The sequence below is a fragment of the Camelus dromedarius genome, chromosome 9, assembly GCF_036321535.1.
Source record: "Camelus dromedarius isolate mCamDro1 chromosome 9, mCamDro1.pat, whole genome shotgun sequence".
In the NCBI taxonomy this organism is placed as follows: Eukaryota; Metazoa; Chordata; class Mammalia; order Artiodactyla; family Camelidae; genus Camelus; species Camelus dromedarius.
The window spans coordinates 69,647,833-69,662,746 of NC_087444.1; the positions used below are offsets into that span (position 1 = coordinate 69,647,833).

At 53.5% G+C, this 14,914-nt stretch overlaps 2 protein-coding genes across 5 annotated transcripts; one reads left to right on the forward strand and one right to left on the reverse strand.

Moving 5' to 3' along the window:
- Window positions 1-753: 753 nt before the first annotated feature.
- TMEM91 (transmembrane protein 91) lies at window positions 754-5,182 on the forward strand. Of its 4 annotated transcripts, none has more exons than XM_031458761.2 (4): window positions 754-1,083; window positions 2,173-2,411; window positions 4,156-4,305; window positions 4,837-5,182. In XM_031458761.2, exons 2-4 carry the CDS (start codon window positions 2,202-2,204, stop codon window positions 4,993-4,995), a joined length of 519 nt encoding a protein of 172 aa, XP_031314621.1. In that variant the 5' UTR covers window positions 754-1,083; window positions 2,173-2,201; the 3' UTR covers window positions 4,996-5,182. The 4 variants fall into 4 exon arrangements, with proteins under 4 accessions (XP_031314621.1, XP_064345419.1, XP_031314620.1 ...); XM_064489349.1 differs by having other exon boundaries at window positions 758-1,083; window positions 4,996-5,182; XM_031458760.2 differs by having other exon boundaries at window positions 1,023-1,145.
- Window positions 5,183-6,853: 1,671 nt separating this feature from the next.
- EXOSC5 (exosome component 5) lies at window positions 6,854-14,909 on the reverse strand. The gene is made up of 6 exons (XM_010985241.2): window positions 14,629-14,909; window positions 11,092-11,205; window positions 10,483-10,604; window positions 9,122-9,262; window positions 8,047-8,136; window positions 6,854-7,295 (listed from the first exon to the last, which is right to left on the reverse strand). The coding sequence occupies exons 1-6, from the start codon at window positions 14,774-14,776 to the stop codon at window positions 7,203-7,205; spliced, it is 708 nt and encodes a 235-aa protein (XP_010983543.1). The 5' UTR covers window positions 14,777-14,909; the 3' UTR covers window positions 6,854-7,202.
- Window positions 14,910-14,914: the final 5 nt, after the last annotated feature.

Here is a 14,914-nt window from a genome sequence, read left to right on the forward strand (position 1 = left end):
GAGTGCCTAGTTTGGGGCAGATGTTGGACATTTGTTATGGCACCTAATCTAAGTGTTTTATATATATTATCACATGTAAGAGGCAGGGAGTATTTACTACATTTTACAGATGAAGAAATTGGGGGCTCAGAAAGGTGATGCCATTATCCAGAGGTCATATAGCAGGTGCCTTGAAGAGCCTGGAAAGGAAAGGTCTGTGTGGGTCCAAACACTGCCTCATAACCACCACCTGTACCACCTGATAAGTAGCACGCCACCCCTGGCCCACTCCCACCTCCGCACCCTTTCCCTGAAAGCCCCTACCTCACCTGCTGCCTCTGCTTTCTCCCCTCTCTTTGGGCCAGCAAGAAACACAGCCCTGGGTTGCAAACTGCTGGTGGATCCTAGTACCAGTTGTTTACCTTGGCCAAGTGAGCACACATCTCTGAGCCTCAGTCTCCTTATCTGCAGAATTGGGATAGGAATAGAGCTACTGAGAGGAATCCTTGAGATGATAATGCAGGGCATCTAACCCAGGGGCCGGATGTAGTCTGCACTCAGTGACCCCGCGGCGTGCTCGTAGGCAAATCCTAACCTCTCTGCGCCTGTTTCCCCCTGGGCACAACAGGACAATCAACGATCGTTCTTAGGAATAAACGTATACGTGTATGTGTAAAGCACTAGGAACCTTACCCACAGTTAGCTGTGGTTGCCGTTATTATTGCTGGGCAGCGGGGAGGACAGTGGGGTGGAGGCGGGGCCAAGCCAGGAAGGCCCTGGAGAATTGGGGCGCCCCCTCCACCGTCCTACAGCTTTTGGGTCTGGGTTCGGGAGGGTCTGTGCTCAGAGACTACCGCCTGCTCCTCCACACCCGGGGTAGCAGGGACCCACGCCGGGCGCTGACGTCGGCCTTCAAGGCCCCCTCCCCGGCTCGGCAGAGGGAGGAGCCTGGGGCCCGCCGCCCCGCCCCCATCCCCGCCCCCGCGCGCTGCGGGCCAGGGGCCCTGGGAGGGGCGCCGAGCGGCGCGCACAGACCCCGCGCCCCCAGGCCCCGGTCCCGGCACCGGGGAAAGCGAGGTTCACGGAGTTCCCCCACCCCGGGAGGTAGGGTCGGGGCGGGTGTCTGTGCAGGGGGCCCAAGAGGTTTCGGCCTATGGCCGTGGGCGGTGAGTGAGGGGCTCAGCTGGGGGGGGGGGGGGGGGCGGGTACCGCTTTCCCCCGGGTCCTGGCGTTGGGGATCCGGAGGCAAAACCTTGGTGAGGAAATCGGCTCAAGGCAGGTTTGTACTGAGGGCGGGAGACTTGGGGACCCCTCAGGGGGATAGTGAGGGCAAGAAGAATATTCTCTGGTTGAGTTGAGTGTGTACGTGTGGTGGTTTGCGGATGTTATGGGGGAGGTGTGCAAAGGTGGATTCTGGTGAGGTGTTTGGGGAGCTGGTAGGTGTGAGTCATGGATGTGGCTGGAGTAGGAGAGGGGTGTGTGGCTCTGGGTATCTGGGGCAGGTGTACAAGGAAGGTGATGGGTGGGAACAGGGGAGAGTGTCCAGGCTGCATGTGTGGGAAGCCTGTGTATATATGTGTATCTGGGGGAATCTGATGCTGGGGGGATTAGGATGAAGGTGCAAGGAGTTATTTGGATGAGTGTGTGAGAAGCTTGGGGCTCCAGAGAGGTGTTTTCTGCGAGCTTATTTTAGGGGGGCAAGTATGCAAACAGTCCCTTGGGACATGAATGTGCACAGGAGGAGGGGGTGTTGGGCTTGCCTGGATGGGTACGTGTGGCAGGGGACTTGGGGATTGAGAATGTGAAGGCTTGGGGGCCACAGAGGGTGTGTGAACTACGCATAATTGGGGATGGGCGTGGGGGGGAGGGATGGGAGTGTGAACCCAGTATGGGTGTGAAGTTCATGGGCCAAGTAGGTGTGTAAGGCATGGTTTGGAATAAATGTGCAACAGGTATGTGGTTTTGACCTGAAGAGAGAGTAGCCCAGAACCAAATGTCCAGATTCCTGAGTTCTTGTCACAACTTGGATGAAACTCTTTTTACTCCCTGGGCCTCAGTTTCACTATCTGTAAAATGGGTCTGAAGATCAGTCAGCTACCTAATCTCTGCCTGGGGCCTCTCCAAAGCCAGGAGTCAGGGGAAGGATGAAGGTGCAACTTTTACAACTTGTCTTTTTCTTTCCCCTACCCCCAGGAATTCCCTCTGGGAACCTCTCTCCAGCCATGGACAGCCCCAGTCTTCGAGAACTCCAACAGCCTCTGCTGGTGGGTGCAGGCAGTGAGCCCCTTGTCCAGAAGCCTGGTGAGCCTGATCTGGGGCCTCCCTTTCGAGAGACAGCCTTTGCGGAATCGCTGAGGGGTTGGCAGTTTCTGCCACCATCTTTTCCCTCTGTGAGCGCTGGCCTAGGGGATCCAGGGCCACCTGACCTTGAGGTAAGAGCAGCATCACTAAGGTGGGCTCCTTAGTGGGAGATAGGGGAGGGGGCTGGAGGGCGAACCCAGCTACGGCCAACATCTGGCAGGCTGGCAGCTTGAGTACCAGCCTTTGGCCTCCAGTCTCACTTCCCAACTGTGTGTGGCCTTCCTTGGTTTCCAGTTGTGGTTCTTCCTATTCTCTTTTTCCCCCTGTTGCTTTACCTTTTTCTCTCCAGATTCATCTCATCTTTGTTCCCTTTGTCTCTTTTTCTCTTCCCTCTGACTTCTGACCCCCGTGTTCTCTATCTGTCCATCTCTCTCCTAAGCCAATGCATCTCTGTGCCTCTGTTGTCCCTGGTCTCTCTCTTTTTTTTTTTCCAATTAATGTCACTTTTGATAATTTCTTATTCCTTGGGCATATTGTCAAGCTTGCCTTTTATTTCCTAAACATGGTTTTCCGGTTGCTATTACTGTATAAGAAAACACTCCAAAACTTAGCAACTTAAAACAACAATAATCATTATCATGGCTCATGGTTTCCATGGGTCAGGAATTTGGGAAGGACTTGAGTGGCTCTGCCTCAGGGTCTTCCATGAGGTTGTGGTCAGCCAGTGGCTAGAGCTGGAACACTGAGGGTCTGAAGTAGCTGGGGTCTGGTTGGATCTCTGTCTCTTGATGGAATCTCAGGGCTTCTGCATGAGTCTCCCCAGGTGGGCTGGTTTGGGCTCACAGCATGGCAGCTTCAGGGCAGTCAGACTTCTTGTGTGCCTCCAGCCTCCAGCATGAGTGTTTCAGCAAAACAGAAGCTGCTGACTACCTTTTCTGACTTATGCTTACAAGTCGTGTGGCATTACTTCCACCACATTCTATCAATTACAAGTGAGTCACAGCCTGCCCAGACTCAAGGAAAGTGGACATAGACCTCACCCCTTGATGGGAAGATTATCAGTCACACTGGAAGAAGAGCATGTGGGATGGGAGAGTGGTTGTGGCCATTTTTGGAAACACAGCCTGCCACATTGTGACAGTAAGCTTCCCTTTGGTATATGTGTCTGATAATTCCATTAATTGAAGACTTTGAGGGCCTTATTACTTCTGCCAATTCTCATCTATGGTTCTCGTGTGCCTGGTTATTTTTGACTGCGTGCTGGTCATTGTATTTGAAACATTGTTTTTAGGAAAAATTTCTTTGAGGCCTAGAATTAAAGTGCCTTCCTCCAAAGAGGATTTGGTTTACTTGTGTCAGCTGCAGGGCAGAAGGGGCCTTCTCTGTTCATTTGACCTCTCTGTTAAATTAACCTTGATTTTCACTTCAGTTTTGGCCTTAACAGTAACTCCTTAAAGTCTTGTGAGCTGTTTGATACAAAATTAAAACAAATTGTTTTTAACCTAGAACCTGTAGTTTCAGCTGACAGGTTTGTCCTAGTAATTTAGGCCGCCAGAGCTGGCACCCCTAATCTCCATCTTGTTACAGTTTCCTGTCCCCATTGGTTTCTGTCTTCACTTCAGAGATTTTTAATTCAGAGCTTTTAAGCAGTTATAGTATCCGTGATTGGACTTGTGAACTCCTTGAAACTGAACTCAAAGCTTTTGAGTGTGGGTGATGCTTTTCTCTGGAGACAAGGTCTAGAGCTTCCCCACAGAGGGATCCAGGATTTAGACAAGTCAGGAGCCTATCTCTTGGAACATTTTTCTCTCTTGGTGTCTTTGGGGGCAGGGAAGATGGGTGGAGATGCCCACTTAGGCCGTCTCCTGCCCATAGGATGTGTCATCCAGTGACAGTGACTCGGACTGGGATGGGGGCAGCCTGCTCTCCCCACTCCTACCCCACGACCACCTTGGCTTGGCTGTCTTCTCCATGCTGTGCTGTTTCTGGCCTGTGGGCATCGCCGCCTTCTGCCTGGCCCAGAAGGTCAGTCTGTGGGTGTGGGGTTGGGAGGGGACTGGATTAAAAAAGAAAAATGCGTTAAAAATAAAACAAAACAGAGGAGCTATGCTTGCGAGGGGGCAGGTGGAGGGGGAGAGATGGAGATAAGTATTCATCATCTAAAAACATTCAGGGGTAAAATGAGGCATGTTTCACAGAAAGCAGCCCAGAGGGGTGGTTAAGAACCTGAGCTCAAATCCTAGGTCTGCTGCTCTCTAGTAAGGTTGTGCGCAAGCCATTCAACCTCTCTGTGCCTCATTTTCCTCATCGGTAAAATGGGAATGAATAATTCCTGCCTCAGGGCCATTGTGAGGCTCAGAGTTAGAACTGTGGCATATGGTCATATATACATGTTTTTATTAGTCACGCAGTATTCCCCAGTGCCCAACTGTGCCCGACCCACAGTAGCTGCTCCATCTGTTTTTGGAATAGATGAGTGAATACATGGGTGTGTTGGGTGGGGGAGGAGCTGGGCTGCGGGGATGCCTGAGTCACCGCTGCCCAACGCCTCCACAGACCAACAAGGCTTGGGCCAAGGGGGACGTCCAGGGGGCAGGGGCCGCCTCCCGCCGCGCCTTCCTGCTGGGGGTCCTGGCCGTCGGGCTGGGCGTGTGCACATACGCGGCCGCCCTGGTGACCCTGGCCGCCTACCTCGCCTCCCGGGACCCGCCCTAGTTGCCCCTGCGGCCCCCACTGTGAACCCAGAGGCTGGCCGCCCAGCGCGTCCGCGGTCGGAGTGGAGAATCCGGGTGGATGAGGCGGCGGCGGTAGCGTCCAGAAATGGGAGGGCGCCGGACCACCCCCGCCCCGCTTCCTGGAGGCCGCAAAGAGCGATTAAACACCAGACACTCTTGCCGCCAAACCTGTGTCTGTCTGTGTGTGTGGGAAGGTGGAAGGGGCTGGCGGCGCCTGACCCCTGGAGGGGGCGGGCCAGAGTGACGGGCTGTCCCCAGGGTGCCCCCTGACACCTCAGAGCTAGAGAAGGGGGAATCCGCCGCGCGGCCCGGAGGGCTTCCAAATTGCAGAATATTCTCTTCACAGCATGGGTGGTCGGTAGAATTAGAGAAAGCCAGGTTGCAAGTCCTCACTCCTCCATGTTCATTGTGGAACCTCTGCCCAAGTGCCTTCTCTCTGAGCCTCTTTTTCTCATTTGCAAAATGGGACTATTTCCCCCCACACCTGAAACAGACCCGAAGACTGTGGGTCATACATGTAAACCGCAGCCTCCCTCTGAGCTCCTTTGACAGCAAATGGCAGAAATCCAACAAGGCCTGCCTTGCCCAAGAAAGGGCAAGAAAGCCGACACAGTACCGTATTCAGGGCTCAAATTAAATGGTCTGGTCTCCTCATCTCTTGGCCCTCCTTTCTCCTGTTGGCTTCACTGTGCAGGCTCCCCCTTCTGGGAGAGAAAAATGGCCCCAGGTAGCTCAGGTACCCCAGAGGTCCTGTTCCTCAGGAACTCTCTCGTTGGCCCTCCTGGGGTAGGAGGCAGCCCCCTCAAGTGGCCCGAGACTGGGAGGCTGGGATGGATGGAGCCTTAAGACATCAAAGGCAGGCAAAACAGCCGTCTGCCATGAACACTTAGCAGAAGCACGTTAAATGGGGCCTGATAACACCAAGTAACAAGGCGACAGTGGTTTAGTTTTCTCACTCCATTTAAAGCCATTTAATCTCGCTAGGAGGAAATACTGTTCCCCATTTGTGCCCTCCTGAGTGTCTTCACGGATCATAATTTTAAGCTAGATATTTATGCATTTCCTTCTTGGTTACTGGGGATGAAAATGACACCTGCCCAAAGGGCAATTGTGGGCACCTCGTGAGCCAGTTCAAGTGTGAAGTGTCCAGAAGGCCCCCCAGCGTGTCACCTTCACCATGCACCCCCAAGTGGCAGTGGCAGACAGGATCTGGCAGCCATGTGGCCCACCGGTGGGAACACTACTCCTGAAGGATGTTCCTGGCTCCTATTCCCTAAATATGAGGGTTGTGATCAGTCAAATCAAAACTAAAAATATACCCATTTCCAAAAGCCCCTTAGGGATTGCTCCCACCCCTGAGAACCAACAGGCCTCAGCCACTTTGGTTCACAGAGAGGGAACCGCAGTCCAGAGTGTGCTGGCATCTCCTGGGTTTGTCTGAACGGTGAGGGCTCTGGGTTTGGACTCAGTGGAACCCATGCTGCACCGCTAATTAGGTGGTGACCCCTGGCAGTTAAAAGACTCAGAACCAGATTCCCCTGAGGCCCAGAAGGCCTGTTACCTCCCTGAGCACCCCTCCCTCCTCCCACCCTCATTCTGCTTCAGCTACACTGGCCACCTTGCCAGCCCTTGAACCTCTGCAGGTCTCTGCCAGGGGTCCTCCCCCCACATATCTGTGAGTTCCTGAGCCTGCCCCTGGCCTCTTCCCGGGCTTCCCTTGGATGTCCCCCTTTCCATGAAGGTGTCTCTGACTGATGTATTAAATTTGCCCTCCTCAAACGAACCCGCCAAAACCCCTCTCCCGGCCCCGTCCCTTTTTAAAATAACATTTGCCACCATTCAACAGACACCAACTTTATTTGTCCATCACTTCACTGCTCCTGGAACCTGGGACCTGGAGGCTACAGTAACAGCCCCACTTTATGGGACGGTCAGAATGAGTAGATTCACTCAATAAATGCACACTCCTAGAGTGTCTTCCTGGGGGCGGGGTGGGGTCTGTACCGACCTCCCCCCATGGGCCCAGGGACTGACTAGCAGGTTGGGGGTCCCTGCAGCTCTGGGACCAGCTCACTCCGGCACACAATGACAGATAGGCAGGGCCAGGCTGCTGGTTTATTTGTCGCTGGAGGTGGTAGGTGGCAGTGGCGGGAGGGCGCCCTGCCCTGGCTTGCCTCAGCTCTTGCCTCAGCTCTTGGAGTAACGCCTCTGCAGCGATTCCCGGTAGAAGCGGAAGACGTGCTGGGAGGCGGTCTGGGCTGCTGCCAGGCACTGCTGGAGCTGGGAGGGGAGACAGGTCAGTGCTCAGGGCCCGGGTCTGCCCCATGGAGGCTCCCCCAGGCCCCACCTGATTCCCAGAGTCCCCAGACCTAGCCGTCCACAAGTAAGGCAGGTGGTGTGGGGATTACTCCAAGTGCACCCCCTCCTCCCCGACTGCATGGGCTCCCGAGAGGAGAAAAGGAGAAAAAAAAGATAAGGGGAAGGCTCCAGGGGTCAGATTCCTGCAGCTCCAAGCCCTCAGACCAAGGGGATCGGGCATCCTGACCCCTGGAAGTGACCGCAACCTTGTTGATCTCTGGAGCCAGAGTTTGGAATTTTAGAGCCACAGGCCCTGTGACTCCAGTCTTACAAGCCATGGGATCTGAGACACCCCAGATCTTTACTGCCACGTATGCCTGGATTCACAGGAGGGCCAGGTTGGAAATGCTCTTGGAGACCATTTCATCCAACAGTTGCCAAACTGTTTTACGGACATTCCAAACTCCAAGGTGCACAGCTCTGGGCTGGAAGCTGGGAGGCCTTCAGGTGCCCCTACCTCTTGATTTCAACCTGAGCCCCTCTTCTATTCTCGTAAGTTGGGCTTCCCTTTAAAATTCCCACAAGGGTTTCTATGGCTGCAAAGTTTGAACACTCCTCTTTACAGAAGGGATGCAGGGAAGGAGCTCTCCTTAAGCCTCTGAGGATTGGGACAGGACCTGACGTTAAATGGGAGGGAGGGATCTGACAGTCACCCCTAATCACACGCTGGTACCTCAGCATCGGAGTAGAGCCCCTTGGTGGTGGACATCAGCAGCTTCCGCTCCACGCTGTCAAGTGCAAACGTCAGGACTGCCCGGGCCTCCTAGGGATGAGGGGTACAAGGTGGGGGACCTGGGACTCTCCCCTCAGACACAATCTCAGCTGGTCCCAAAGAAGGGGCTTGCTTTTCTCCCAGCCAGGCACTTATGTATCAAGTGTGTGTGGTTTTTTTTTTCCCCCTACATATCATTCCTTCCCTGCTTCCCTGGGTAACCGCCTCCCACGCCAGACTCCACCACACGGTTCTGACAGGGGCTTCTGAGCACAGTCTCCTGTGCCACAGGGGCAGCCACAGTGCCCATCATTCCCTGGTGCCTTCCAGCCTCCCTCCAGTGCTCTGTACCCCTGGGGCTGGAAGCCAGCAAATTCTGTTTCCCAGATTCTTCCACCAGTAAGGTTCTACCAGTAATCTGGGGGAAGACTGGAAGGAGGGAGAGCAGCATCTTGGTCCTCCCTACAGCAGGAGTTTGGGGTACATCACCTGCCACAGTAGCCATGGAGGTGGGCTGGGCTCTGGACTTCAGCAGCCAGTGCAAAGCCAGAGCATTTCTAGTTCCAACTGCACCAGTGTCTCCAACAGCACAGACTAGGAGTTGCCTTCAGGCTTCTAATATCTGGGTGGCCTCCCTTCTTCCTTTTTGCTCCTGCAGCTCTTCCAACATGGTTGTAACCAGGTCCCAGCATTAAATTCCCTCTGTCTGAAATCCCCCAAGGAGTTTCTGCTTTCCCGACTGGATGTGACTGTTACAGTCGGGCAAATAACTGTGACTAACCAGAGCCCTAGCACACTGTGCACTTGAGAAAAAGTTCTCTCCTCCTTTGCTTTTGATTTTCAGCCTCTAAAAATTAACTCCCTTTTTGCTTAGATGGGTTAGAGTTGGGTTTCTAGCACTTGCCCAGATGAACAGAGCAGAGCTCGCCAGTTGGGACTGAGGTGGTACAAGCCAACAGTTTTGGAGAAGCGAGGCCTAGAGGAGGAGAGGGAGCGTCTGCCTGAGGTCTTTGACCACCCTGCCCTTCATACCTACCTTTTCCTGCTTTGCTGTGGGGTCCAGCATGAGGGTCCCACCAGAGTCCAAAGCACAGGTGACCCCACAGAACAGGGCCCGCATGGGTACCCCAGCGTCCACCAATGCCATGCAGGCAGCATTCAGGCAACAGGCCAGGAGCTGAGTGCCACAGGCAGTGGTTAAGTTTCTACAACACATGCACGCCTCCATTCACCCTGCTAGTGCTTGTGGCAGACATCACTAATTGCTCACAGAAAAACAGAATGGGAAAGTAGTGCTGGGATCCACTATCCTTGAGTTCCAGACTTGAATTTGCCACCCGTAAGCTGTGACCTCGAGCAAGTTACTTACTCTCTCTGAGCCTCAATCAGGAATCATAATGATATGCAACAGATAGGAACCTTCAACGAAACTGAGGGCGGAAGCCTTCCAAGATCACACAAGGAGGCAGTGGCAAGGCCAGGCCCGGAGCTTGGGAATTGAGCAGGTGGTGCTATCAGGTGACAGAGGGATGAGGCAGTATCCTGGGAGCCCACAGTCCGGGGAAGAGGTGTGGCTGGGGTGCGGTGCGAGGTGAGCAGAGGCCTAAGTCAGACAGCTGGCCACACCTCAGGTTCCTCAAGTCCCTCCTCCCCAGGCCTAATGTGGCAGATAAGGGCCCAGCTTTACAGTCAGTCAGTCCCACCTCTGCCACTGACCCTATATTACCTCCCTTCCGTAAAATGGGTTCACAACAGATCTCGTCTTCCCCATCTATGAAGTGTCTGACCAGCACAGGGCCACGCCCCAGCAGAGCCTTCTAGAAAGGCCGGTTTCTGGTCCTTGGCCTCCACCTTTCTCACCCAAACCACAGCCATCTTTCAAGGCTGAGCTGCTGAACCAACCCCTCTGCCTGCTTAGGGCTCCTCCAGTGTTGAACCTCAAATCCAAGCTCAGGGTCAGAACAGAGGTCAATGGCACAGGCTTTGGAGTCAGATAGGCCTGGGTGTGAATTCAGCCTCTGCTGCCTTCCAGCCACATGACTTGGGCAAGCAAACTCCCCTCTCTGGGCCTCGGTTTCCTCACGTGAAACATGGGAACGGAACACCCACCTGCTAGGGGCCTTGAGCTCTAGAACCAGATGGCCTGGGCCCAAGTCCTGGCCCTGCCAATTACTAGAAGTGTGAGTTGACCCTACTGTGCAAATTAAATGAGTTAGGTATAAGGTGCTCAGAACAGTGCCTGGCATGTAGTAAGCACTCAAGCCGTGCCTGCTGTTCTACAACAAGTTGGTGCTTGTGAAACAGACTAGTAGAGGGTGCATACATGGCCATCAGTAAGGGGGCCAATCAGAGATTCTGGAGGACTTCCTGGAGGGGGTGGCCTGGGGGAAAGGATACAGAGCCAGCATCACTGACAACCTGCAGCACCACAGTTATGGAGGTGCGGGGATGCAAGGCTCCCAGCACCACTGCTTCACACGTGTTTCTGATCAGTCGCTCTCGGCTCTTCTCTGCTACGCCTGGGGAAATCAGGGGAGGGGTAGGGGTGGTCAGGCGCTTCCCTCCCGTCTGGCTCACCTTCCTCCATATGCCCCACCCAAACCCTCTGGAAAGGGCCTGCAAGTCTCAGCCCTGGTTAGTACAAGACCCTGCATGGACGATAGAGGATTCCTGGTGGGAAAGAGAGCCTCAGAGCTCCCAAATCCAGTGCTGCTGTCTACTCCCATCCCCATGGGCCCAGCTCTGGGGAGTGAGGGGGACAGAGCGTAAAAGGGCAGAAAAACAGGTTAATGGAAAGAAGGAGAGACGGAGCCCGGAGAGAGGAGGGGAAAGTGAAGACTGAGAGAGAGAGAAGTGACAGGAACACAGGCAGAGAGCTGGAGAAAGAGACAGAAATGGCTGAGGGGAGGGAGAAGGGGAGTGGAGACTGGGGACAGCAGTCGGGGAGACACCGGGCAAGACGCCCCAACAGAGTGGACATCGGAAGATCCAGCTGGGCCCAATTACCAGGCAGCCCGGTCTTCGGCCTCAGGATCACTTCCAGGGTGGCCTTGTTGAAGATCTCTTTGCTGACCTTCACCTCAGCTGGCCCGTACACACCAGCCAGGACGGACGTATCCCCTGGGGAGACAGCACAGGAGGCCTCATCCACATTTTCCCTGACTCTGGGGCCCAATGTGCGGCACTTAACAGTGTGGGGACTGAGCCAGGTGGCCAGAGCTCCCCACATCACCCCCACTCTGGCCTCCCATTTGTTGGCAGTGATTCTTTGAACACTTGCTTCGTTTCTCTGCTTTCACTTCCTCATCCGCACAATGAGGATAACAGTACCCTCCACTGCCCCTACCTGTGAGGATTAAATGAGATAATCTATTTAAAAGAAAAACGCTGCCAGGGAACTGCTGAGTGCCCAACAGACTTTTGCTATTATTATCAACTTTAACATGCAGTCCTTCCTGAGCGCTAATCTTCCTTCCTCTTACTGCTGTGGTCCCAACTTCTCCTTCCAAAGCATCCCCTAGCCCAGCTCTCTTCCTTCAGGCCTACATCCCCAGACTCTGCAGCAGTGGAGAGAAAGGGGTAACAGTCTGGGGGTGGGTCCTGACTCCTGCTGACTTCCTCCTGGCATTTTGCTCACTTCCCTGGGCCTCAGTTTTACCATCTGCAAAATGAAGAGACTGGACTGTAACATCAGCTTCCAGGCTTTGCTAACCGCAACTCCCCATAAGAGATTTTAGAGCAGGATCCAACACACACATCTGTGTGTACTTAATGGAACGAAAGCCTCACAAAACAACTGTTACCATTACTGCTTTGATACACTCTGATATTCTCCATTCTAGGTTAAAAGAACCATTAACAAATGCAATTCTCAACCCTGGCTGTACACTGGACTCACGGCGGAGCTTTAAAAGATTCTGATGCCCAGGCCCCTTCCCCAGGAGCCTCTGAGCTCTGCAAGCTGCTCTAATGTGCAACCGGGCCTGCAACCTGTAGGGGGAAGACATGGAGCTCTCTCTCGAGCACAGCTTCCAAACACTGGCCTGCAATCAGAATCACCGCAGCAGTTAACTTACAGTGTAGAGGGCCAGCCTTAGTTGGCATGGGCAGGTTTTGGGGCTTTGCATTTTTAACCTCACCAGAGAGTCTGAGGTCACAGGCATGTCGGACACACTTTTGAAGGTCTGCACAGAACCCTGCTCCAGGGTCCTGGGCTTTGGGGCTTTAGAATATGGAAGGGGCTCAGTAGTTCTTAAGCTCTAAAAAACTCCAGGCAGCTGCATTTAGCAACAGCTCAGCCTGGGGGAGGTTCTGGGAAAGTCCCGGGTGAGGCCTTCCCCGCCCCCCCCTGCTCCCCGGGGTTGGGAAGGAGGAGCTGCCATGTAATTGGGGGATTCTTCTTGGCTCCCAGAGGCTGTGCCCTGAAGGGGGAAATTATCCAAACAGAACTAGATCCACAATGGGGTCTTCCTTCCTGTTACTCCAGATGAGCTCTCTGTGGTTCATCTGAGCGTAGGGGTCCCTCCACTCTCACCTTCTCCAGGACATGGCTCCAGCAATTCCCTCCCCTCTGGACCCTACATCCATCTAACTCCAGCCCCACTGAGCTGATCCTCTTACAGCAAAGCTCCTGAAGAGCCGTCTCCACTCACAGACTCTTTTCCTCCCTGACCCCACCACGCCACTGGAGCAGCTCGACAGTGCCATCCAGGATCTGCGTCCAAGTTGTCAACCCACAGGCCATTCCCATCCTCACGTGATGCAGCCTCTCAGTAGGGCCGAGGCAGCTGGTTGGCCCTTACATCTCAAACTCATTCTTCTCTGGGCTCCAGGTCACTGTCCTCCCTTGGGTTTCCTCTTACATTACTGGCTACTCCTCCTCAGTGTCTTTTCCTAGCTCTGCACAAGTTGGAAGACCCAGGGCTTAGTCCTGAGACCTCCTCTCTTCTCCATCTATACTAATTTTGGTGGTAATTCCAACCAGTCAGTAGCTTGAAATACCACCTATAGCCGACGGAGTCCAAATTCCAGTCTCATATGTAGTACCGCCCAGTCCACACTGCCACTCGGATTCTACCAAGCACTGCAAATTTAATCTTCCAAACTGAACCCATCTTCTGCTAGCACAGCTGATCTAAGAGAAAAAACATTAGGGTTCTCCCTGACTCTCTCATACCTCCAAACCAAACCATCTGCAACATTGGTCAGTTTTACCTTCAAAACACACCCAGGATCTCACTACCCGCCTGCTTCCACTCTGGTCTGAGCCACCATCGTCTCCCTCCTCCCTCCGATCCTCTATAGTCAACACTGCAGCCAGAGAGGTTCCATTAAAATATATTCAGATCATGTCACATGGCTCCGTTGTCATCATTAGGCCTTATGTGACGGGCAGTCCTTACCTCTCTCCAACCTCCTGTCACTGCTGCAGCCACACTTGTCTCCTGACTGTTCCTCAAACACACCAGGCAAGTTTTTGCCTCAGGGCCTTTACCCCTCTTGTTCCCAGTGCTTGGTAAGCTTTCCTCTTGATCTCTTTAGGGTTTGTTCCCTTACATTTGGGTCCTTATTGAAATGGTGCCATCTCAGTGAGGCCTTTCCCGAACACCCTATTTAAGACTGCTTGCAACCCTCTCTGGCATACCCTATTCCTCTTCCCTGATATATTTTTCTCCATAGTATTTTGCTGTATATTTTACTTAGTTACCTTTTGTCTGTCTCTCTGAATGGAATGCAAATTCTGTTAGGGCAGGGATTTAAAAAATTTTTTTATCTGTGTATTCTCAGTCCCTAGAGCAGCACTTAGCAAAAATGCAGGTGTTCAACCAAGGAATGAATGAAAGTAGGCTTTGTACCTGGGTTTAAGATAATACCCTAGAGAGGGGCCTGAAGCATTTATAGGGGTGATCCTTAGGCCTATCTCCAGAGGAATGTTTACCCAGGTCAGGGAGTTGAGTCTAGTTTGAGAGGTATTTAGCTAGCGGAAGGGGATATTTACCTAATAAGTAAGACCTGCCCCAGTCTTAGGGGTATATGGAGAGTTGTGTATCCCAGGCAAAGGGATATTTATCCAATTGTTGGGGCGGGGGCTGGGGCCATCACCCGCAATCTGTAAAGTATTTACTTGGGTAAAAAATCTGCCACGTATCTAGGGAGTAATTAAACTGGTAGTGGTGATTTGCCAGACTACCGGGTATTTATGCAAACAAATGGGCTTGCCTCAGTCTGGGATGTATGGACCCACGGTTGGTGTGTGGGAGGCCGGGAAGGAACCTAGTCAAGGGAGACAGTCACCCAGGTGAAGAGATTTTCCCTATTCCGAGTATTCGTTCTTAAGAGGAGGTCTGCCCCTCTTTCATTTTGAGCACTACTTACCAAGTGGAGATATCTTCTTTCTAGTCGGGAGGGAGACATATGTCTGCTGGCGTATGCAGTAGTATCCACCCGGGCAAGAACCGCACCAGTCCAGGAGGGTTATTTACCAGCTAGCAGAGTACACTGTAACCACCCCCTCAAACGAATACCACTTGGGTAAGTTCTTACCTTGCAGGAAAGAGGCAGAGCCATCAGGCCGGGACAGCAGGTTCTGTTCGCAGGCAAAGTGCCGGAGGCTACAGCCGGGGCCCCGAGGGCCGGACTCTGTTTTAGACTCAGCGCAGATCTTAGCTTCATTCTGCATCGCCGCCTCCATCGCCCCGGACCCCACGTGCAGCGGGGATTCTCGCTTCCGCACAGAAGCGCGCGCTTGCGTACACACTGCGTACCCAGTGCGCACGCGCCGCCGGGGGCTCCAGAATCCGCGCCTACACGTGGCTCCGCGTTTACTAAC